The 25,731-nt window shown below is 51.4% G+C and overlaps 1 protein-coding gene across 1 annotated transcript; it reads right to left on the bottom strand.

The window, feature by feature from the left end:
• Nucleotides 1–715: 715 nt before the first annotated feature.
• On the bottom strand, nt 716–24,176 carry MGAT3 (beta-1,4-mannosyl-glycoprotein 4-beta-N-acetylglucosaminyltransferase). The gene is made up of 2 exons (XM_066549712.1): nt 24,088–24,176; nt 716–7,391 (listed from the first exon to the last, which is right to left on the bottom strand). The coding sequence occupies exon 2, from the start codon at nt 7,388–7,390 to the stop codon at nt 5,882–5,884; it is 1,509 nt and encodes a 502-aa protein (XP_066405809.1). The 5' UTR covers nt 7,391; nt 24,088–24,176; the 3' UTR covers nt 716–5,881.
• Nucleotides 24,177–25,731: the final 1,555 nt, after the last annotated feature.

Below are 25,731 nucleotides of genomic sequence, written 5' to 3'. Positions count from 1 at the left end.
ATGAAAGACGAGGGAATTCACTGGAGCGAATAATCATGAGGAAAATAATCTATAATGCTTACAGTCACTATCTCTAAATGTAATCAGGAATGAACCTGAAGCATAAGACACTTTAAAAGGTAAAAAATTAAATAGCTGTAGGTGGCACATGAGCTTTCAAAAGGCCCTTGCCAAAAGCACTGCAGAGGCCAGATGGTTAGGAGGATTCAGAGCAGGACCAGCTTTGGTACCAAGTAATGGGAACAGCCAAAACTACAGCAGACAGGTTTAAAAATAAACCAAAACAAGGAGGTCATGTTCTCTCATGCACCATGCCAAAAGTCAGCCACCAGAGAGGCATTTCTGCACTGGGAGGTTTAATTTGGGGCTCTGGGGCTTCCAGGGCTTTACTTGGAAAAATGGATGCATCCAAAGGAGCAAAGATGGTGTCAGGGGACCATTTTATGAGATGGTTCCCATGTCCACCAGCTCTTCTGAGAGCCACGAGCAGCCATTGTTTCCCACTCATGTGCCTTTACATGTTCACACTCACCTAACATGCAGATTAGCTCTGACAGGGGCCAACAAAATCAGGAATCAGTCCCCACACCAGCCAGGTCCTCTTCCATCTCCCTTTTTGGGAACAGTGTTCTGCCAAGATAGGAAGCTCCCTCACCCCATTTTCCAAGCAGCCCCCTTGGCCAGGCAGTCAGAAATAAAAGTTGTCACACACATCTTGGTTTCTTTTCATACTTTGTAAATTTTTTTTAATTTTTTATTATTATCTCCTCCTTTTAAGCATCCCTTTAAGGGTGAAATGAAATCCAACCATTTACAGAGAAAATGATTTCAGAATGTACATTTGATTTATCCTTACAAAAAGTTCATTATTACTTGCTGTTTATAAATTACAGAGTTGAAAGGAGCTTTGCAGATGCTCTTATTTTTTTCTTTTCTTTTTAGTTTTTGGCAAGTCCACGCATTCTTTTTCCAAAGCAGGGTGTCCTGGAGCCCCTCCAGGAGCAACACCAGCAGTAGGTCCAGATGGACCCCAGGCTCAGAAGTGCTGCTGGACCACCTCCAGGATGATACTGCATCATCATCCGCACAGGCAGGAAAAAACAGCTGTTTGAATTCTTGGAGTATTTCAGATCCCTTCTTAATCCATTACCTGTAGTGCCCAAAGCTTTGAAACATCAGTGTATTGCATTAGAAACAGTTCTTCTTTCTCAATGCTGGATCTGAGCCCCTCCTGCCACTCCCTTACCCTCCTGCTCCCCTTCCCTTCCCGTAACAGGAGTTTGTCCAATGTCTCAGAAATCAGGGGATTAGGGTGGGTAGGGAGAACACAATGATGGAGGGATACAGGATCCATTCTCCCACTCACTTCCCTCCTTTCTCACCAAGGTTAGAGGTCAGTGAAGCCAGGACGAGCCGTCCCTTCCCTCTCCACCACCAGTGTTCACCCATGGAACCAGGAGTGACCCTGGACAGCATCTTCACAGTGCAGAGGCATAGCAGCCGCAGAGATTGCCAGCAGGAGCTGGGACACAGGGACACAGCCCCAGGGACACTGAGGAGGGGAAGAGACACCCTCCCACAAGGAAACAGCAAGGCAGGCAGAGGGGAATGAACACCCAATTCTGCTCTGACACTCTCCCTCCGTGCCAGCTGGGTTTCCTTGTTCACCTGTCACAGAGACACAGAGTAGGTTGGCCTGGGCAGCACAAGCACAACACCTCAGCAGGACACAGGGATCAGAGAAAGCAACAGCAAGAGTGTTTTTGAGCATGTCATCCTCCATACCAACCACAGGCACAAAGTCACCATGTCTTTTCTGTCACTTGGGTGTGGCATTACCCCCAGATGGGCAAATGGGTCTAACCTGCCCTACTCCCTCTGCTTCAGCAAGCTCAGCAGCTGCAGGTGCACCAAAGCCCACGTCCTTCCTTTCCCTTGGGGCAAAAGAGGAAGAGGCACTCTCCAGTCCAAAGCCATGCATAGGCACACAGTCTCTTCCTAGGTGGGAAGCACCAAGACAGACAGAAAGAAGTGCAAGGCTTGAGTGTGCCACACACTGCTTCACCTATTTCCTGGCCCCACTGTTTACCAATTTGAAGGTAAAAAAGGCTTTGGGAATGAAAAAGCACAAGGCTGAAGAGGGCTGCAGGAAAAGGCTGGTGATGTATTCCCTCCATCCACTGGACAGTTTGGTCCAAGAGAGACAGCAGGATTCACTGCCCACTGCCCCCATGGGCTGCAACGACCCACAGACATCAGGCTCTGGTAGTCTGAGCCCAGCTCCACCTCAGTGCCAGGACAAGGTTCTTGGTCTTTCCCTTCTCAAATCTCAGAACCTGCTTCAGATAAAATGAAGGAGCTTCAGTGCTCACTCAGAGTCCAGCACTGGGAAACAAGGATCTGACACAAACCTGCCCCCTGCTTTGCCTCTCACTACCTCACACACACACTTACTTTTGACTTCCCTCTTGTGGCAGCTGTCTGGAGGGGTGGCTGTCCCACCTGGAGCTGGCTGCAGAGGTCCCAGCAGGCAGCACAGGCAAGGCTGAGCAGAGGGCAAGCCACCACCTTGGAAAACCACTGTGTGAAAGCCAGCTTAGTAGTGTCTGTTCCCTCCAGGGACAGGAAGGAAGATTTTTAATGACAAGCACTCTAGCTCCCTAAGGATAATAAACACAGAGTTAGCCAGACAAATTAGACAAACATTGACTGGTTTGGCCTTAAATCAAAAAATGCTTAAACAATTCTTGAGAAAGAGAAACAATAAAGAATGCATTTCATCTGTAAAGCCCCTTCCTCCCACTACAACAGAAGTCTGGTTTCAATTTAATTTCCTAAGAATAAGGAAGTGAGTAAGTCCAGGAGACAGGCAGGGCAGGAGTTCTGCTCAAGAGCCCCAGCATTCCTTTTCCAGCAATACCTTCTTCTCCAGCCCAAGGGAGCAGAAGGGAGAGATAAATCAGAGAGAGAAGAGGAGAATGATGGAGCAAATAATGGAGGAGGGAAAGCAACAGGCTGTAATTCAGGAATGGGAGAAGCAGATACTGCAGCTGTGGGCTTACTAAACTCCCAAGAGACAAAGGCCACACCTCAACACTGAAAACATGACTGCTGTGCACTAAAAATCCCCAAGGATGGCCATGCATGGGAAGGGATATCAGAGGAAAGGCTGCTCCCACTGTGGGAGATAAGGAGGTGCAGCCCCAGCACACGTGAACTTCAGCTCCTGCTCAAGTGGGGCTCTGGTGCTGCCAAAGCACCCACGCAGAGCCTGGCTTGTCTTTCTCCTCTGTCTCCAGCAAAGCCTGGCAATGACCTTGTGTTATCATCACTGAGACAAAGCAAAGCCAAAAGGTCCAAGAGCAGACCTCAGGCTCCCTCCTCAGAGTAAAAATGAGAAATGGCTTCTTCCTTCCATACTGTGCTGCTGCTGAATTGCACAACCCAACACACCTGCTCTCCTCCAGCTGTCCCTGGGGAAAGCCTCTTCTCCCTGTGCTACATCCTCAGTGCTGTGGCTTTCATCCTGCTCAATATAGGCTCCTCCTTTCTCAGCTGGGACCCCACTTCTCTACCATCTCTCTATACCTAAGACCTCCACACAGTTGCTCAGCACCAGAACCCCATCACTGTGTCAGGAGTTCCTCCTGCTACATCAATCAGTCTGGACTTAAAGCCACAACTTCCCTTTGGGGGAAAAGCATTCTCCTAGCAAAGTTTGTCTCTCTACCCAGTTCCCAAAGGGGCTTCTCTGCCTGTGGGGAAGGCACAACAGAACTGAGAACAGTGATTTTAAAGAGACCAAAAATGGAACAAAAAAGAGGTTCCTTCAGTTCTCCTAAGGAAGCATTACGGCACACAACATGAGGAAGGAGCTAAGGTGAACTGCATCTCCATTTGATCAGAAAAAGACATTCATCTTCTTTTTATTGCAGTCTCTGCCTTATTAGGCAAGTAAGTTGGCTTTGTTGACAATTTTCTCTTCTCTAGAGAGGGAACTAGGAAGGGAAAAAAGAGAGAGACATAGGTAGGAATGAAGCACAAGGGTGGCACATGCTGGGCAACACAGGACCATGGAACCCTGATGGAGTTAAGGGCAATGAAAACCCTCCTGCTTTAGAACAGCTGGCCAGAAGGGCCACACTTCTTTGTGCCAACGCCTTCCTCTTTATCCTGCTCGGAACATGAGTCAGTCTTTCCACTGCAAGGCTAAGAGAGCAAGTTCATTATGATTTTCACCCTCTGCCCACTACGACCCAGGCTCTGGGCACCCTGTCAAGCCATCTGCTAAGGAAGGGTGGTGGTAAGGGTGGAGACAAGAATCTGCCTCCTCAGTGAGCTCAACAACCCAATACAACAGCAGGCAAGGTCTTCACTGCCCATGCCTGAGCAGACACCAGCCCAACCAGCTGCAACTAGCACACTCCTGAGCCCCTTCTCCTCTCCATGGTCTTGTCTGCATGGCCCAGGCTGCAGATGTGGGCTGCACACACTCTGGATTGCACCGTGGTCCCCAAACAGCCTCTTGGCCCCAGGAAGAATTGGCCCTGGCTTGTTTCTTCAAGAGCTCCCTTACACCCTAAGGGCAGACAGATGGACCCCGTGCCTTGACAGGCTTTGTTTGTGCACAACAATCAGAATTTTGCCCTTCCTCTACTCCCTTTTATTACTCTGTGGTAAGAAGGAGTAACCAGCATGTGTAAGCAGCAGCCCTGCAAGAGGCATAGCCTGTGGGGCTCTAGAGCCCCAGAGAGTCGTGCAACAGTCCCACAATTGGCTATGCAGAGCCAATGCTATCCCTGGTCCTCTTCTATGAATTGCCCAAGAAATCAGCCATGCCAACACTGAGATCACAGTTTCTGGATCCCACCATTTTCTGCAAGCACACACAGCCAAGCCCCACTATGTCCTCCTCCCCCCCAGTACTGGTAATAAACACCCAGGTGCACACCAAACCCATGCATGTGAGCACTCATGCACACAGGCAACCATGCACTTGCAAACGTCCACTCCCACCATCTGACTGAGTCCCCCACAGCTTATCCCAGCCCCAACAGAAGCCTGTACTGCAGGGAAGACACTCTGGCTTCTGTAGGACAAGTCCATGCAGTGTTGTCGGGGCAGGGGGAAAAATGAGCAGAAAAAACCCTCAAACCCAGCTTTCTCCTCTGCTTCCTAGCTATCTGCTCCAGGATTGGTAGAGTACTGGGACAAGATCCAGCCCAGGACAGAATGTATTAAGCCTGTGCAAGGGGCTGCATCTTGAGAAGGACACCTTGGAAGCAAAGGACTTCCCTTCTCCAAAATACCCTTTGAATATAGCAGTATTTAAAAAAAAAAAAAAGCATACTGAGATGCTTTTGCACATTCACTCATCCAAAAAATGCCAGTGACACACATCTGCACACGCAACCACTCACAAGAGTTTGTGCCTGCTGACTCACACGCTCAATAAACAGCCCAGGCTTGCATCTATGCTTGCTCCAATCCACAAAGGATGAGGGTGGATGGGAACAGCTGCCCTGTCTCCCCATGGGATCCTCTCAGCCTCCCCCAGAGGAAAATCTGCCAGCTGGCTGCAGAGATTCTCTCCAGCCAGCAGGAGAGGCTTAGAAGATGCAAGGAAGTCTTTATGCTACTACAGAGCGGGTTCTCAACATCTCTCTTCCTCCTGTCCAGGTCTCCCTTCATGTGACTGAGGAATTTGGGTTCCCAGGCATCACCCTGGGATGAAGGGAAGAAGAACAGGAAGTGAGGGAGGGCAGAGAGCCCACATAAACAGCACACCCTGCCCATAAACAAAGGAAACAAAAGAAGGAACAGACGAAAACACCCGACTCTTTCCCTTTGTTGTGAAGTTCTGATTTCCCACCCAGTGGCCTCACCCAGCACCCTCCACCTTTCGGTAGGGGTTCTCCAACAAGTAGCGGAACCGCTGGTAGTTCTTGAGCAGGTACTTGGGAGCATACATCTGCTCCTTGGGGTCAGCAGGGGGATACTCCTGCATTGTACCATCAAACCAGCCACCAGTCCGGATCAGCTCCCGGATATAATTGAGGTCTCGTTTATCCTCGTAGTCACCCCAGCGGGGAAAGTCCCCGTTCTGGGCTGACACCAGTTTGAAGTAGATCCCCTCTGGGGTGAAACACCAGGAGCAATGCCAGCCAGCAAAGTGGAGGGGGCTGCCCAGCGACCACTGCACCAGGATGTGTCCCGTGCTGTTCTCATACTGCCGAAACCCAGGCATGGTGTAGTAGTCACGGCGTCGCAAACGTATCCCGTCGGTAGCATAGACAGCCTGGAGCATGCCCATGGTGCAGCCCGAGACCACCTCCAAGGTGCCCGGTTGCTTCCAGAAGAAGCCGTAGAGCGACTTGCGCATGTGAAAGGCGAAGGGCTCCGTCCAGCCGTCGTAGAGCTTGAGGAAGAGCACGCCATCGCGGGCCGGGATCTCATCAGCATCATCGATGATGAAGACGTCGTCCGGGCGCAGGTTGCGGAGGCGGGAGATGCCGTCCCGGGTGAGGAAGGTACGCAGGTAATCGTCAGCAATCCAGCCATCCTGGCGGCCACCGGGCGGGAAGTGGTCCAGGAAAACGTAGAGCACCTTGTGGCGGATGTAGTCAAAGGAGCCGTTGAGGAGCATCTCGCGGAACTTGAGGGGCCGCGGCTCTCCGTAGGCCGTGAAGTTGGACTCGCACACCACGAAAGCATCCACCACGTCTCCCAGCTCATGGAAACGGACATCTAGCAGGTCGAACTCGTGGTTGACATTGATGGCATTGATCACCCGCCGGGGGATCTCCCGCGGCACAAGGCGGTCCTTGGTGGGCAGGTTGGAATACTGGACCACGGTGGGGACGCCACAGCTGGGGCCGTGCCAGCCCGGCAGACACACACATTCCACCCACTTGCGCCGCTTGGCTCCGCCGGCGCTCAGCGGCTTCCGAGCCGGCCGCCCCGAGGCCGCGCCATCCGCTCGCTCCTCCTGCCGGCCGCCCGCGGGTGGCTTCTCCAACACCTTGGTGCCTGGTTTAAAGCAAATGCCACCGGCTTTGGTACGGACAAAGTATTCCGTTGAATCTTCTGGCAGCACGAACTCAACCTTGTGCAGCTCTTCACTGGCTCTGCTGGGAGACAGGGGCTGGAGCAAGGGGGAGTGGGAGTACAGGGGTGTGCGGAGGAACTCTGCACCCCCTGGCTCAGGGCTGACCTGAGGTGTGACGGGGGCATTGTTCCAGAAGAAGCTGGAGACGAGGTTGGGACTAAGTGAAGCCAGCTCCCTGGGGAAGGTGACATAGGAAAGGGCCTTGAGGAAGTGCAAGAAGGAGATGAGGCAGAGACCAGCCATGCAGAGAGTCAGAAAGAGTTTATGGCGTCTCATCTTCATCCTGTGGAAGAGCCACGAAAAGGAAAGTCACATTCAATAGTTACTGAGGTGCAGAAAGTTTACCACTGTTAGAAAAACAGGTTGGGGAAGGGAGAAATGCTGGTCCAAATTCAGCATGCATCTTTAGAGACTTGACTCCAGGAATTACACCCCCACCCCCTGCCATCTTCACATTGCGCCTTTTGCTTCAGCTGGGCTACACCAAGCTGAACCTTTGCTAGATTAGTCTCATAAATCCGCAGAGACAAGAAAGGCACTGGCAATGGGTTAGAAAGACAGGAAATCCAGAATAACAGGAATTCATGATCTAGTGAACTCACCGCGCATGGAAGATTTGCCCCTACTCACTGATGGAAATTAAATTAATGTAAACCTCCTCAGAGGTGCATCACCAGGGGATTGGGAGAAACTGAAAAGCCCAGGAAGGGTGAGAGAGTTGGGGGGACATGGTTGAAACATGACCAGTGCAAGAGATGCAGTTTTAAAAGACCGAGATCATTAGTCAGACTGCCAGAGGCAGCCTACGCTCCCCAGATCTTTACAATGTTTGTACAACACACACCCTAAAAAACCACCCTTGTTCTCAGGAAATACTACCCAAGTTCACATGGAGGACAGGAAAACAAAAATAAAATTAAGATCCTGTCACATTTACTCTTCTCCCACCTGTGATTCTCAAGTCCACTGTATCTCCATATGTTTCATTTTGCTTTTCACTTTCTGTGGACCAGATGCTGAGGTTTTTCTACATCTGGATCAAGGTGACAAAAATAAATGCCTAGCTGTCTCTGCCAGTAATACTGTGCCATCATGATGGATCCACGTCAGGCCAGGAAGAAGCCAGCGGTGCAGAGCCCTTCCCTCCAAACAACATGAAGCATTGCCTTCATTCTTCCCTCCACCACCTCCCCTCCTCCAGCCCAGGCAGGGAACATAGAGCTGCTGTCAGGCAGAGAAGTGATTGAAGACTACAATTCAGAAAAAGGACTAAAAAAGCAGAGGCTGTCCTGGAGCATGACACCCTTCCTGCAGTGACAAAGAGGCAGAGATCCCCACACATGTGACACGTACCACCACACCCCCTCCACATGCTCCATTCTGGTGCTTCTCTCCTTGGTGCAGTCTCCCTTCCACGGCCAAAGTTCCTGAGAGGCTCAGGACCTTTTATAAAGGTTCCACCTGGCACAGAGTGGTGCCAGCAACACCTTCACTGGAGGCAGTCCCTGCTCCTGCAGGTCACGGGGCAGCTGCCCCACACATGGGCAGGTGTGGGGGCACAAGGAAGAAGAACCCAACCAGCTCCTGCCACTTCAGAGGGTATTCGGTAAAATACAGCAAAGTGTGTTACTGAGTAACTTGAGGAGACTCTAATACTGAAGTGAAAAGCCATAAAGCATTTAGACAGATGGCAACTGCCCAAAGAAAAATGTATCTGGCTTTCCACAGATGGCTCTGACACAGACTTTGGTAGAGGGGCTGTCCACAGTTGTACCTTACAGCTCAGCAAAGTGTTTCTGTTCACTTGGCAGTCACATTTTTAGTGGAAGTCACCATCCACTGCCATAGTCCCCAGTGCTTAGGTGGCAGGGCAAGGAGTCCCAGATTAAGCTCTGACTGAAGGACTGCAAGGACTGCAAGCCTGAAGCTGGTGGAAAAGTTACACCATGGCCTTGGAGGGGAAAAAATTGAAAGAAAAATAAACAAGGAAAAAGGAAAGAGAACTTGATTCTATTGGTTAATGTTTAGTAGGGGTTTTGATATACTTTGCCACAAGTCAGCAGCAGGGCAGGGTGCTGGCTCTGGACATCACCTTTGTAGTGGCCCAGCCATTAAGGGGTTGGATATTTTTGTTAAAAGCCATAAAAGATAATCTTGGGGCTTGCTGTCAAGCTTTCTTCATGTAGGCAAAACAAGGGGCTGCAGAACACACCATGAGCATCTCTTTCTATCCATGATTGATTTTTTTCCTTGAGACTCTGTTAATGTCTTGCAGAAGCAGCAAGATCACTTGTAAAATAGAGGAATATTCAGTGCCTTTTCCTTATGCATCACCCGTTTTCAGTCTGTCTTGAAGTGTGGGGAAGAGAGGGGCACAAGGAAGCCAAACTCCCACTAAATTAGCAGTAACTGGGTGTATGGAATATTAATCCAAATATTACCTGGTGGGACATGCCTGGCCTCGTCTGACCCTTGCTGCTGGGCCAAAGGCGGCAGCTGTGGTGTTTCACCCCAGAGATACCTTTGGCCGGCTGGATGCTGCAGCTGGGCACTCAGAACAAATCCAGGCATAGTGGAAACTCAATTTACCTCTGGTGGAAAAGGTTCAGGTGACGGTGAAGAGAAAAAGGAGAGGATTCTGCCATGGAGTTTTAATCTAGAGTTTATTCCAGGATGACAGACCTCTGAATCTTGTAACAGCTCCCAACAGAATCCCAACTGCATGGTCTTGTGTCCTTTTAAGCCCGGGGACAGGGGGAGGGGAAGGCACAGGTGAGCCACCAACCAGGTGGGAGGAGGGGAAGGCTCAAAGGATAAAGACACTGGGACAGGCCAATGAGCCCGGACCTGAGGGGCATCTTTTGAACTTCTGCCAACCACACCATGACCCTGCTGGAATGTTAAGATTGATGGACAGCTCTCAGCAGGAGGGCAAAGGGGGAGGGGAAAGGAGAGATTGGCACACCTGGGGGGTTGGGATAGGTGAAACAGGAAATGGCGACACACTGCAACGTGGGTGTCAGTAGAAAGCGTCCCTAACTGGTAAATGAGTACAGCTTTCTCTTGCCAGGTGTCCTGTGACTTCTCCAAGGCATTACTTCCAGACATCAGGCTGCTCTCTCAGACACTGAAACCAGGGCAAGATGAACAGCTGGCCTGCTCCAACACAGCAATCCCAATGACTGCCAGGTAATGCTCATTTTGCTCCAGTTCCTACAGGACACACAAATGCAGGGCAGCCAGCTTCCCCTGGGCCAGCCCAGGGCTGAAGGCAAGTGCTGAAAAAATCACACAAGGCACATCACCTTCTCAGATGGCTGTGATGATGCTCTGCATGCCACAGTAAATTCCCAGACAAAAAGCCATAACTCTTGACATTCAACAAACTGCTCTGCTTTCTGAGATGTAGCACGCCGTGTCAACATAGCAGGACGCATGGCTTTAGGAAGCAAAGCAGATTTTCCTCCCTTGCCATTAGCATACATCAGTATCTGTCAGGCTCAGCATGTGGCTCTGCAGCCCTTCAGCCACGGGCACAAGGGGCTCTGGGCAGGGCTGCCTGGGCTCCTGTGCCAGGCTGGGGTGCACAGCCCTCCCTGGCTGCTCTGCCAGGCCAGCTGGCCCTGCAGTACCCTCTGCTGTTCCTGCTGACACTGCCCAGGAGGCAATTTTCACTGCTCAGTTGGTTTTGTTAGGGAGTGGGAACACAAACTCATTTCCCTCATTTCCTAACCCCTCCTGGAAGAGGGGAGGGAAGCAAAGAAGCAAGGTGTGTCCTTTTCAAAATCTCTTCCCTGGGAACCACCTTCATTCTCACATGCCAGGGATTCTTCTGCCAGGGAGTGGAGAACACTCATGCACCCTTGGGTGAGCCAAGACTAAATACCATCAATCATCTCTCCTTTCCCATATCCTCTGATCAGCCCTGCAGTGAAAGGCATGTCTGGTAGCAGCTAGTTGGAGACAAAGGCCAGCAAGGGAGGATTCCCCACCCTCCCCATCCAAAATATTTACATGCGGTGGAAATGAGAAAGGAGGTACCAGTCAGGGAGATATCTCAGTGTGTCACAGAAGAGCCCAGCTGCTCCAACACAAAGCAACCATCAGTGACCAGGAACACAGAAAACAGCAAGAAGAGTTATTTCCCTTCTGACAATTTTGACTGAGGAAGGGGGGAAAAGTCAACTTGATCTCTGGGAGAGTGATCAAGTTGCTGTCAGCAGCAAGAAAAGCTTTGATGTTTGAGTAGAAGAAAAAGCCTGAAGTAGTATGGACAGTCAGCTCCATTAAGACAAAGCTCTTTAGGGAGTGCACAGTTATAGACTGCTTCAGCAACACACAGTCCTGGAGACACAAGCTGAAAGCTTCTTTTTGTTGGGGTTTGATGTTTCCTTGCTTGAAGTTCTTTCTCTACCATGCAGGGGAAGTGCTTTCAAGAAAGGAAAAAAGCCAGAAGTGTTATGCACATGAGTTATCCCCAGGCACCTGTTGCCATTTCAGTGACCAGTTGATTTATACCATCCTGAAAGAACATACTTATTTTTCAAGAATCCAGAGAGAAAGATATGCACCAATAAGAGCTGGCAGTTCACCAGCCCCAATGTTCTCTTCTGGAGAACACTGGCAAGAGGCCACACAACAGGCTGCTGGATACAGGCTTGTTACCCCATCTTGTTAGGGCATGGGACTCGAGACTCCTTAGACCTCTCCCATGGTTACAGGGAAAATGAAGCTGTGGAGAACAAGTCAGAGCAGAAGCTTCTGGTTTTCCCCTGATACCATAATGCTCATCTCCTCTGCCTAAAGTTATCCCATAACACCCATGCAGTAACATATTTGCAGATCACTCAGACACTTCAACACAAAGCAGCAATTCAAATTAGAATCACTTTCACATGGCAGATTAGAAACCCAGTATGACTTCCACCCCCCACTCCACACAGAGGGCCCAACTCTCTCTGCTCCAGCTAGAGACAAATGGAACAGGCTCCACATTTCTGGAGTACTAGGTCTACCTGCCATCCTCAAGCACAGGAACCAAGCAAGCATCGTCAGAGCCAGAGTACCTCTAAACACTCTAAAAATCTCAAGTTACTTTTGTCCTGCAAACATCCACAGAAGGAGAAAGCATAAAACTTAGTATTTGTCAACAACTCACACGAGTTCAGGCACAGCAGGACTGCACTTTGCTTAAGGGTAGGAAAAGAAGATTATCCTACATTGCAGGAAAATCTGAGAGAAGCAGGATGTACCAGAAGTTAGCTAGGGCTCAGCATCTCTCACATGAAGGATGTCACGGTGCTTTCAGGGACTGCAAGCTACAAGGACATCAGCAAGAAGCTCTGGCAGCCACAGCACAAGGTGGTTTCAATGTAAGCAGGTCCGTATCAGCTTCCCTGCAAGTTCCAAGGACAGAATAAAACATTCTTCTGTGTCCTTCATCAAGAGCTGCTGCCCACAGCACAAATGCAAAACAGCAATACCTCACACTCTGCGTTTCTTTGCAGCCCCAAGGCAACTGACCACAAGGTGCCACTGACTTGGTGCCAGCCCAAACAGCTGGATGGAGCCATCCAGCAGGGGCACTCCCCAAGCAAGGTCAGGCTGAGGGACAGCAAGGCTCTGTCCTAAGCACCTTCCCTCCATTTCTGCAGACAGGTAAGAAGAGTGGTAAGGTAACCACTCAAAAGTATGCCACCCTGACTGTCATTTGTCCCCTGGAGCTGCCATCACCCACTACCAATAGGTCTTATTAAGTCAAAAAGAAAACCAGATTGAGGAAAAAAGATAGCTAAAGGGTGAATCTACACAAAACTAAGGTTTGAGGTTGGCCAGGGAAGGGTGACAGCACAGCACAAAGAAAGGCATTGCCTTCCCCTTCCCAGGGAGGACAGGTACATGATGTACATGTCAACCACAAGCCTTCAAACTATGTGCAAGACCTTGCTAAGTCTCAACGCACCTGCAGCATGCACAGTCAAAAAACAAACAAAGTATCTCTTTAATGCATTCCTCTAGGAGACTCAAGTGCTCCACACCAGCAGCTGCTATCTGCTGCACACAGAAACTAAGATGGATACAACACAAAGCCTCCAGCTTTTCATGTGCTGTATCTGCTCACCTCCTTACCTCTGCAAGCACAGTATGTTCAGAATCCACACTTCCCATGGACCTTCAACTGTTCTCTCAAGTGTCTTGTCCTGCCTTTCAGTGGACTAAGCCTTGGTTATTTCAGATGCTACACCTCCAGTTGCAACAAGACAGCTTCACACTGTGGGACAAAGCAGCTCTTAACCCTCCACACAGAACACATAGGACCTGGAGATAAAGTAGTCTTTGTTGACAGGATTTTGTCTCAAGACTGATCTTCCAGAAGTCAGCAGAACAGACCAACATCTGAACACCTTCAGAGTCCATTATAAAACCCTCCACTCAAACAGACTGTTCTTACTGTAGCTACCATATTACTGATAGCAGCATAATTATCTAATTCTCCAACCCTCAATTTAAAATTTAAAATTTAAAAAAGACTAGAAAACTCTAGTGAAATCCAGTAATGGCCTACAAGACACCAATTTAATTTTATCCAAGAAGTACTTGGACGTCACAAGAGTGCAGTACTGCATGCTAAAGGAAACTAAGCTGGATTTCCAACTCCACTGGAATCAATCAAATATTCTTCTCAGCATCCTTCAGATATGCTGGGCTCCCTTTTAGCTAATCTTCTCTCTCCAGCTAAATCCAGTCTCACCATAGGAATTTCCACTGCTTCAGAGATGCTTCTGCACACCCTAATCCTTCAGAGGTTCTCAGAAGCTGCACCTTCAATTTCCTAGCATCACTAGCCTGAGTGCTCTTTCTGCTGTAGGAGAAGCGGCACCTCTCTCCCTCACTTCTGTCTGGAAGTGCCTGATATCCTGGAAGAACCCTTCCCCAGCCCTGCTTATTGCCTCCTCAAAACATCTGCTTCCATGAGGTCTGCTGGGATGGCCCTGGAGCTCATGCCACCACCTGGCTCCCAGGCTGGGCCTCTGCACATCCAAGGGCGAGCTGAGGCATTGCTCATTGCATCACCCAGGATGCCAGACCCTTCTCCCAGAGAAACACAGAACTGCTGCTGCTCACTGCTCCAGCTGCACAGCAGTCAGTCACTGCAAAACACAGCTGGTTAGGTCTTCTGGGGTCTTACAGGGAAGGGATACTCCATCATGAGGAACAGGAAAGGGAAAAGGGACAACACTACACAAAAAAGCAATTTATGTCTTCAGACAGACCATGGGGCAATTAAACAAGCATGCAAGATCTCCCTTGGTGCCTTGCAAAGAGGGACAGGTCAAAACCAAATAAAGCTTGCAGAGACTTCAAGTGAGGCACGTGACAACACAGGCTGTTGTGTCAGAGGTTCTCCCCCCTCACTCACCACCATCACCGCTTACCCATCCCTCAGTTGTCAGTTGCATGAATTCAAGCTGTCAATCACATGAAAGTCTGCTTTTACAGCCATATCAGCAGCAGATCTAGCTGGGTTAAAAATAAACTTGAAGAAAACGCCTAGGCATGGGAACAAGCAGATGACCAGCAGAAACTTTCTAAATTATTTTACCAGTTCACTTCTGATCAAAACACATAGATGTAGATACATCCTCAGAAACTCAAAATTACAGAACTGTAGCCACTGTTCATCTAACCAAATCTCCAACAAGGCCCCCATTCAACCACCATGAGCTCACTAATTCTTCCCAGCAGCATCAGAGAAGGAGCACATCTCAAGGAAGGAAATGGAAGAACCAGCAGCAGGAGGCAACTGCTTTCAATGCAGATCCTGGCAGGCATTCCAGGCAGGTCAAGCAAGTGGAGTACAAGCCACAAATCCTGAGAACAGCTGCAAGATGAACAGTCCAGGTTACCCTCAGACCTGCAGGTCCATGGGTGAAGAGGACGAGCACGTGGCAGACAGGCCAGATCAGGCACACAAACCCTGTGCAAAGGAAAGCAGGGACTGTGTGACAGCCCAAACAACAGGGAGATGCAGGTTGAAGAGCCCAGAGGAAGGTGAAGTGTGCCCTGTGAGCCCAGAGCAAGGCACTTAAAAGAGGAAAGAGGCAAGAAACACTTGATGCCATGGTGATAGGTGAAGCACACAGACCCACGCAGGCAGGAGAAACCACGTTAACTCCAGCTATTTTTGAAGCAGGTGGCAGTTGTTTGTGCATCCCCAGGATAAAGGGGATCAAGGAGCAGAATAATTAAACCCCAGGAAGACAATAAATAAAGAGAAGCCATGGAATAGCAGCAAGATCCTAGTGGCCAGGAGAAGAGCTGGCCCTCCATCCCCACCCCTCTTTCCTCCCCCATCCATCACCAACTACTTGGGGTTTGGCAGTGTGCTCACTTTCCCACAGTAGCCGACCTATTACTGTTTGGAAGAGCCTCTTCCTTCCCCTCCTCCCCTCCTTTTCAGGCCACAGGGGTCCTGCTTGGCAGCCCCCGGATCCCCCTCCATTCTGCATGTCTGGTGACCAGCCAATCCCATGCAAAGAGCATTAACCCCTCTCCAGCAGGAACAAACGCAGAAACCTGACTCCACGCACAGAGGTTTCTCTAGGATGTATCTCCCTCCTTCTCTCCTCCCCTTCCCCAACCCTCGCTGCTCACTCTCTCGCCTTTTTCCCCCCCTTTCCCTTCTTTTCTCAAAAACTAACTCCAGCCCAGGGAGTGTCACATCTTCCCGAGAATGTTACACAAGCCCATGGGAATTTTTCTTGGACCACGAACAGACCCTTATTTATTTGTCTCTTCTGCCTTTGTTCTTCATTTCCTCTTTCAAGACTTAGGCAAGACCTCGACACAGGGCTGCCTGGGTCCCCCGCTGCCACTTCACTTTGTTATTATTTTCAGACAGAAAGGGCCGATAGGCAGAGAGCTCTTCAGTGCCTTGCCCCGAGGCAGGAATAAGTCAGCCCAGACTCCCACCTCTGGGGTGGACGAAGGGCATGAGCTCAGGGGCTCTGGCTTGCAGAGACAACCTCCTGCTTATGTTATCCTTCTGACTGCAGCATTGCAGCCCCTTGGATTTAATCCCCACGAATCAATTCTGCAGTCACAGCTCTATGCCGGTAACAGGCATATGGTACCACGAAAAGGGGCAGTTTCCCAGAATGAAATCAAAAGCTTCCTAATGCACTTAACTCAGGGTCACATAAATCTCTCTTCTGCCTCCCACAGACAACTGGACCTTGTTTACAGGCATTGCAGCAGGCCTGGGTCTCAACAATATGTTTACTGCTTCTGCACAAACATTCCCTTTCACTAAGCAAAGCAGTACCCTGATCTCCAGATTAATCCAAGCAGAAAGAACTAGGAGCACGTCTACAGGAAAAGAAGGAGAAAGTTTGTCTTCATCAGCAAAATCAAATGCCATCCTGGACATCACACAGTTTTGGGGATCACCTGTCTTCACATTCTTCCTTTAGGTCGCCTTATTTCTTGAGAAGGATGAGGAGGAATTTTCTGTTTAGCCAGAGGGTAATGCCCCTGACAAGAGGTAAAACCATCTGATGAAAGAATGGGTTCTTTTCAGGCTGATGAGACCAAGAACCAGGCCAGGGCAAGATGGGACAGCACACCTTGTCCAGGGAACATACAGTGATTACCTGTCCAACTTTGCCCCAAACACAAAAGCCACAAGTGAACACCGTGCAAATAAAAACAGGGAAGCTGAGCATTTCTGCTCAACTGCACAACAGACAGAGCGGTTTAGTACCACAATCACTTGATTACAGCTTCTTTCTTTCTTTCCTTCTTTCTCAGCCCTCCTCCTCCTCTTTAAGGTCTTCAGTAACACAAACATTTATATTGAACTGTGTTTCCGAGAAGTCAGCTGCCACAAACAGGTCAAAAAGGAAGGAAAGGAGAAAGACAGAATTTATGTGTAAGCTCATTATGAAAATCGGTCATGAACAAGAAGGATGTGCAGTGCAGGAGGGGAGTTGTGGTCATGCTGAAGCCAACAGGACAAGCAGGGCAGAAGCAGGACAGCTCACCTGTATGGTGCAGCAACCTGCCACAGTGGGGCAGAGGGACAAAGGACATTAAACTCGTACATAGCTGGGCTACCCAGCTCATCTCCATGATGTTCCACTGCTGCAAGAGCCTGTAACAAACCGCCCCAGTCAGCTTCTCTTCAAGGTTTAATCACTGAGAAGTGATGGCAATTTCAGCTGCACAGTTTGCTACTCAACCACCTGGTCTACCCAGTGCTCAGGTCCTGATGATCGTGTGCAAAGTCCAATGGACCATGTCATGACAAATCTAAAAAACATTTTGGCAAGACAAGATGGGCCTTTGAAAGAAGAAAAATGCTTTCAAGCATCTAAATATTTTAGAGAACAGTCCAGAAGATTCCAGCACTGTAATTGAGTGAGGGACCAAATCCAAGCACCAGATTGACTGTCTCCAGCTTGACACAGTCTCTACTGCAAAGACAAGGCTCTGAACTCAGGAACCTCTCACACAATCCCAAGCCACAGAGATGCTCAGCAGGATCACACACCTGAGCAATACAGAAACCAGAACTGCATTTTCAGTGCTGCACAGAGCCATATGCAAACAAACACAGGCAAAAAGGAAGCCCACAGCACTTCCTCATCACTAAGTGATAGACTCTGGATGCCTGACAAACTCCCCTTCCCTCCCCCCCAGTGCTCACGGGAAGCGAGAAGACTCTGTTCCAGAGCACAACTGCACTATAAATAATTCAAGAGACTGCTAAATTATGCAGAAGCAATCCCATCGTACCCCCGGCCAAGCTGAATGCAGGTGTGGTCAACCCTTCCTCCAGAAGTTGCTGCTCAATAGGGATTCTGAGGCCACAGAGGCTTTGTGCCAGTAGCACATATCTGAGAGCACGCTGGCCACTTGCTCACAGCCAGGCCTGCACCAAGCAACGACACGACAGGAGGGATTTGGGGACACAGGGCTGGCTGATGGGCAAACAGCAGCTCCTTTAATCCACCTCTTCTCCAGAGACCTCACATGGCCCCAGGAGCAAGTGTAGAAAATTGTGTCCCCTTCGAGCAAGGCTGCTCAGTAGGTCTTGCCTCCATGGATCGGATTAGCTGGCAAAAGCTGCAGCTGGACAGCATTGGCACAGTGAGGCAGGGAAGAAAGGACTGCTGGGGCAGGTGGGAAGGAGAAAAGGGAACAAAAAAACCCTCTGGAGTGGTAAAGAAAGAAGAGCTTTGCTAACACAAATAACATACAAGGAAGGCTGAGCTGAAAGCAGAGAGAAATACAGTCAGTTCTGCTGCCCCAATCTTCTGCCTTCAGGAGATCCTGCTTCCCTGAATATCAGGGCTTCCAAAGTTTCCCTTGGAAATGGGGTCATTAAGCAACAGAGTGTAGCTCACGCTGATCACTCCAGGGCACTGCTCTCCTCATTTGCCCTGCCCTTTCCTCTGCCTCAGAGCCAGCCCTCACATCACAAGCTCCACAAAAACACAACTTCCTCACACACAGTGAGCACCATGCACCCTCAGCCCCTGCAGCCAAATCCTTCTTCCAAAAGCCTACCTTTCCTAGCTGCTGCAGCCTCCAAGGTCTGTCCATGCTCAGCCTGCACAGGCCTCCAGCCTCCTCCTTTTCCCTGCTGCCCAGCTAGAAGGGTCTGGGTTAGAGGAAGAACTAAAAGCACTACTGTAGCCCTTTCTTCAGCCTCAGCACAACCCGCTTAAAATCTCAGGGCTCTAGCCTACCTTCCCCTTCTTAAAGGGCTCAGCATCTAGGAGAGAGACTCCCTGTCAGGACTCTTTGCCATGATGTCTGCCTGGCTGTCTGTCCAGCTCTGTATCTGCACGCCAAGCCAGGAGATACCTGTGCTTAGCTCACAGCTGCGAGCCGCTGTGCGGCGGGGCTGATTTGCATCCGTGCTTCTCTCAGCTGTGCTCCAAACCTGCCTCATGCAGGAGACATGCAGCAATATCCCAAGATAAAAATTACGCCAAAGTCTTGAAGAGAGCATGGAGTTTGAGTCTGCCTGCTAACCCCAGCCCAACCTGTATAGATTTACGCACCGAGGGGAGAAGGATTCTCTGAGGGAAAGGCAGCAGGGAGCTGGGATTATAGATTAGGCAGCAGATCAAGAAGGAGGCGATATCTGTGATGAAAAGGGCTGCAGAACCCAAGTGATGACTAGAAAGTTATGGATAACCTCTGGCTCAGCACCCCACCCAGCTGTCCTCCAGGATTTCCAAGACAGCCAGCAGCAAAGCAAGTACAGGGAGCTTGGCACTTTGGTTGCTGCTCTTCTGACCAACCCCTGCGTTTGCCACTGGGCACAGCACAGCCTTGCTCCATGCCTCAGTCTCCCTGTGTGGGAAATACAAGAGACTTTTCTACTCTAGGTAAGGGCTTACCTAATTAAAAGAAGCTTAATAGATTGCTTCAAGGTCCTTGGAGAGAAATTCTGTCCAAATGCAAGACAGAGATGATCCTCAGAAAGAAGAGAAGCACCCTCTGCTTTTCTCTTCCGGTCAGCCACATCCACCTCTCCTCACCTCTCCTCTTGCTTGCAATTTGAGCATTACAGGCTGAAAAAGAATTCTGTCAATGCTCACTGTGGTCATACCCCACAGCCATGGCTGATGTTTTGGAAAAAGCCTATTTAGATATAGACCTGGGCACTCCCCTTGGTGGGGAAACAAGGAACCTTAGCTGAGGTCATCAAGCTGCCTGTTCAGCTAGGGGGGTTATCTTGGTACAAAAGGCCAAGGCCTCAACAGCAAGCAGCTCACATAAGTCCTGCTGTCCTAAAACAGGTAATAATCACTTCCAAAACCACCACTCCACAACAAGCCCTTGCCATTTTTAAGGCAGCCAGCCTGATGAAACATCAAAATGCAGTGCTGCACTCCCTGTCACCTATCAGCTCTACTGAGCAAGTTTCTGAGCACAAAAATACACCCACCCTGCTACAGGTGTTCAGAGGTCTGAAGAGCAGGAGGTACCTGTTGTACTTCAGGAACAGCTTCGGGAAGTAAAGGGTCTGCATGCCAAGGAACACAAAGAAGTTCAAAAAAAGGTAAACAAATTGTGTTTCTGCCTTCCTCAGATATGCAGCCAGAGTTTATTCCACAGGGATGCAGGCATAGAGTGCTTTTGTAAATCCTACTCCACTACTCCAGCACACAGCATTTCTCTCCAGCATTTCCCCCTGGAGAAGGGGAAACTCACCAGCTCTGTGACAGCACCTCTGCCCTGGTCCCTGGCACAAGCAGCTGGTCCTGGCACCCCACCCAGCACTGCTGCTGTGGCACAGCCCAGTCCCTGCCAGAAACTCACCTAATGCTATCACAGCACCCAAAACCCGACCCAAACCTGCCCACAGTGCCAGGCTTGGCCCCTCCACGCAGCTCTGTCATGCCTCCTCAAGGCCAGCCTGAATCACTGACTCGACAGCACGGTTGACATGTGCACTGCAGATATGTCACCACCTTTCCAAGAACGTCCACAGTTGGGAACAGCAGGCATTCCTAAGACTGCCCACATCCCCCTAGATTGCACTGCCCCACGTGCCTACCCTCCCCAGATTTCAGATCCCACTGTAATGTTTCATTGTAGTGTCCTGATGGCATTTTGTGCTAGTGAAGTGCAGCCTGACCTTTTGTGCAGAACTGATGGGTGACAGCAGCAGAAAACACGTGGGCACAACTACCCACACTTTTCTGCTTCTGTAGCCAGGGCTGGTAACATGAACCAGCCCTTTGAGGCACCTCCACTTGACCTAAAGTCATGAAGACATCTCTTGTGCCAGTCAGTTCGCCCTCCTCTCTGCCAGAGTTACTGACAGCTGTACCAGTCTTCGTTAGCACCACCTCCTCCAGCTACATCCCACTGATTGGGTCACAGACTCCAACAATGTACAAAGGGCTCATTTTAGAGCAACTAACCCCACCTAAAGCCTGATGGCCGTTAGGAATGAATGCTGGCCCAGCTTGCCCCATCTGTCCATCAGCAAACTCCCCCACCTCCTTCCTCCACCTTTATGATCCAGCACAGAGGCTGGGGGCTATAGGAGTGTCAATTTGTGATAGCAGGTGCACCCTAAAGATGCTGTTCTCAAGAGAGGAGGAAGCTCAGACACAACAAGCTGAAATCTCAGCTATAAACCCTTCCACGAGACAGAGTTTATCTCTGCTTGCTGACAGGTCAAAGCAAGGGAGGGACAGAGAGGAATTTGTCTAGCCTAAGGTGCCCTTCACCTACTGAACATACACAACATCTATGTGCACTGCCCTGAACAACTGCCATTCCCATGACTGCTAACATGCTCTACCTTTATTGCAGCCATAAAAATCAGCAAAAGTTCCATGCTAAGTGCATCCAGCAGGACCCATGTGCATTGCTACACACACCCAGCAAACAGCCACCCACATTTGCCACACAAGCCTCCTTCAAAGGCATGCAGTAAGCATGTTACATCAATCTGGCAGGCCCCAGTGTCACACTCCACTTAGCCAGATATGCGTGGGAGAAGGAGGAGAAAGGTAAACACAAGGCGCACAGGAAGCCCACAAGTACACAAACCTCACAGGTACGCTCCTCAGGCAAACACACTGAGTGTCTGCGCCTGCCATGTGCCTGGCCAAGGTTCAACAGGCTCTGTGCTCACCATGAGCCCCAGCAAGCCTCCAGACCAGCTACCCCTGTGTCACGTTGGGCACAAGTGCTCAAGGCAAGCTCACAGCTGTGAGCATCTACTTAAGCTAACATTCCTGCAAGTACACTATTTCCCACCTGCTCTTCTTGACCTCCTTGCCAAGACAATGCCTGCATGCCACGCAGGCAACTTTTTTTCCAATCTTAGCAGCATTTTCAGGGAGGGAGGAAAGCAGGCAGGCAACTCAGCCACCAAAACCACTTTGGAAACAAGAGTGTAGAGAGCACTTCCAATGGAGGTGAGCCACAGCAGCACCTAGGACCAGAAGTATACTAGACAAAAAGCAGCAGTTGGGCCACCAAATTAGGAACTAGGCAAAAAAATACACCTGCAGCTAGCCTGAATCCATCTCCTCTCCTAAGGACATAATTGGCATATCCAGGGCATTAATAAACAATGCAGGTATAACTGAGTCCTCAAGAGAGGCTATACCTTGCAGTGGATTTCTTACCCCTACTGCAAAATCACCTGAGAGTGTAGAGGAGCTGTAAATCTTTGAGGGACTTTTACTACATGCAGTAGAGGAGCCACAGCTTCACTGCTCTTCTGCAGTTTGCAATGGCTTTCATTCACTGCTTGTTTTATAGTGCTACAGGCAGGCTGGAGACTCCCTCCCCAGGAATAGCTCAAAGGACCGCTCTTCTCCCGCTCTAGCTTGGAGGACACGTTCCCAGCACTTGTACTGGGGCTGAAACAAGCACAGGTGCTAGAGCTGTGTTTAGAGGGGCTTTAGAAACTGGAGGTTTGCTGGAGCGTAGGGACACGCATAGTCCTTCCTCCCCTCAGAGATGTCTCTCAATTGCCTGAGGGTCAAGCAATGAATAGTAGATCCTGCTTGATTTCTGTCCTTCTCTGAGAAGTTGGCAGCAGCCAGGCTGCAGCAACAGGAACTTGCAAGTGCTTCCTAAATCACAGTTGCCAGCTGGACCTAAACATCACTGCTGCAGGAGGGACCCACAGAGCAAAAGAGACACCCTTTGGGGAAGGAACTTGAAAAGTTCCTGCTGACTCACACCCTGCCAAGGTGAGGGACACAGGGGCAAGAGTATGCAGGAATTTGAAATTCAGTTTGCACAGGCTTGGGGGTTCCTGGTGACTCAAGCCATATTTGTTAGCAGGGGTGCCACCGAGTGTTTTCACAGGCTTGAACTACCCACTCAAGAAGAGAGATGTGGAATTAACTGGAGGAGAGGTGCTCAGCACCCACACTATGCTCTGGAGACTGGGCAGGCATGCTCCTGACCCGATGTTCTGTCCTAGGGTGCGGAGGAAAAATCCAAGACCCCAGCATCATTTCTGGGAAATAGGCGGGGTTCCCATGCGACCCAGGCGCGGCTGGAGGAAACACAGCGTGTGGAAATCCCCGAAGGAAACCCACAAGCTGAGGCACTGAGAGAAGCCTCTCTCCATCCCGCGCCACGCTCCCTCCCTCACTGAGCTGCCTGAGGAACTCCAGAGCTGCAGCAGATGCCGTGCTCCCCATCAACCTTGTCACGCTCGCCCAGGGAGCAAAACTCTGCAAGGACTGAGGTACACCAGCCTGTGGTAGGACACACAGCTATTCCAGCCCACAAACAACCCGAGAGCCCCGCATGAGCAGGGAGAACTTGGGTGCCCGCGTCCCTCTGCGGCCAGCCCCGACCAGGGGACCTGCAGCCATCTGACATGGAGACAGAGCAGGGCACAGGGGACGTTTGACGATACACATTTATTTGTATGGATGTTTTCCCTCCCACGCACGCACTCCTGTTACTCCTTCTCGCTTGCTGCAGGCTTGGCACGCATCCCCAGCCCGTGCCCTCCTCGCAAGCCGAGCCCGGGCAGCAGATGGGCCTTCGCTGCAGTGCCCCGGCCGGAGGGAGGCTGCCTCCATCCCCGGCGAGCCCTCCGCTGCGGGCAGGGGGCTGGCAGCATCACCGCCCTCCTCCCCACAGCCGATGCTCCCTAGCAGGGGATGCCGGGATTATGGGGGGGTGGGGGTGGGGGGGGGGGGGGGGGGGAAGAGAATAAAAAAATAGCACTAATATAAATAAATAAGGAGCGCGAAGGTGGGGGCTCGGTGGGGGAAACCTCTCCGGCAGCGCTCGCAGGGGATGACGCCGCACCCCCGGGCCGAGGCACAACTTGCAGGTGGCGACAGCGGCGGGGGGGACGGACCGATGGAGGTCCCGCCGCCGCCGCTGCCCGCAGCCCCGGGGCGGCTCCCCCGGGGCGCGCTCTGCCCGCCGCCCCAGCCCCGCGGCAGAGCCGCTCGCTCACTCACCCCCGGCCGGCGCAGAGTCGGTGCCCGCCGGGCCCCCGGCGGGGCGAGGCTGCCGCTCGCCCCCAGCCCGCCCGCCGCCCCCCGGCATGGCTCGGCGCCGGCCGCGGCGAGAGGCGAGCCCGGAGCCCGCAGCCCCCCGCCGCCTTCCTCCGCCTTCTTCTTTCTCCGCCGCGGAGCGGCCCGGCAGCTCCTCCCGGCCGCGGGAAAGGATGCGCTGCGCTGCGGAGCCGCGGCGAGCCGAGCCCCGCCGGCGGCAGCGGGCAGGGCTGCAGCAGCCCCTTTTGTGCCGCCCTCACCGCCTGTCTCCTCCCCCGGCGCGCCCGCCCGCCCCCCCGGGCCGCCGCCGCGGGCCGCCCGCCCCCCGGGGCACGGCCCGGCCGCCCCCCGCCCCCCGCACAAAGGAGCCCCGCGGATGGGGCCGGGGGTGGCTGTCGAGCGGGCTGCGGTAGCGAGCGCCGGGCCAGGCGGTGCCCCCCGAGGATGCCGCGGGCCGAGGCAGAGCCGCCGTGCCGCCCGCAGCCCCGCGGCAGAGCCGCCCCCTCCGCATCGCTCCCGCGGCCCGGGGGGCCGGCGAGGGCGGGAGCTCCCGATGCTTGGCGGGAGGGAGGCGAGGTGGGGATGCGTGAGCTGCCTTGCCCGGCGACATCAGGAAGTTTTGCTGCGGTGCCAGAAATAGAACCTGCGTCTGCTGACTCCCGGTCGTGCACCCTAACCGCAGAAGCTATCTTTTCTCAATTCAACTTTTCCCTGCCTTCTTCCACGTTGGGCCCATCTTTGGAAAGGAAAACAAAGCCAAGCCAAACCATAATACCAAATACCACCACCCCCTCCCCCCTGACGGAGCGGCACCGCTACAAACATGCTGAAACACAACCATGGGACCTCACTCCTTGCAGCCAGGAGCAAGCAAAAGGTCAAAGGAAGCAGAATTAGAGTACACCCTTCCTCGACATTTCGTGGGAATTTGGAAAAGCAGCGCATTACAAACAAGCCTCGGTGCCAACACCTCTCCAACTTGCCATTTATCGTATGGGCACACGGGGCAGCTCGCTGGGGAGAAGGTGAGAAGTGGCTCTGTCAAATTGCCACCGGCTCTTCTGAGCACTTGTGGCACAAGAGTCCGCCCTTCACTCTGATCTGCTGCCTGGCCAGCACCAGAGAGGGTTTCCATGGGAAGGGGTCACCCTAATTTTGAGTTTTAAGGCTAAGATAGAGAACGTGTCAGAGCTCAGGCAAAGAGACAGCATAACTGAAGGGGAATTTTCCCTGATGCAAACTCAGCTAGAAAGATGAGTAAAGACAGCCAGAGGTCAGCTGGATTCAGAAGTGCCTCTAGAGTATTGTAGAATATTGAGGGAAAGGAATGAGGACATAGGAGGAAGACAACGATACAGCAAGGGAAGTTCTCACGACATGAGAGGGGTCATTTTGTGGCAGACACAACACCGCACCAGCACAAGTCCTTGAGGACATGGAAAGCAACATCATATTGGTGGGAGCACATTGGGAAGACAACAGCATCCCCGTCTCTGTGGGTCCAGGATGAAGTTGCTCTCTGATAGGACTATGTTCTTCAAGACAGTCATGGGTCCCAAGCAGAGAACTGGGCTTGGAGGGAGTCCCCAGCTTCTACATCCCTATGAA

This window comes from Molothrus aeneus, chromosome 5, assembly GCF_037042795.1.
Source record: "Molothrus aeneus isolate 106 chromosome 5, BPBGC_Maene_1.0, whole genome shotgun sequence".
Taxonomy (NCBI): Eukaryota; Metazoa; Chordata; class Aves; order Passeriformes; family Icteridae; genus Molothrus; species Molothrus aeneus.
The sequence above is the reverse complement of the archived record's forward strand: the minus strand, read 5'-3'. Positions and strand labels throughout refer to the sequence as shown.

Excerpts from the sequence above, each read along its gene's own strand:
- MGAT3 (XM_066549712.1), bottom strand. The coding sequence starts at position 7,390 with ATGAAGATGAGACGCCATAAACTCTTTCTGACTCTCTGCATGGCTGGT.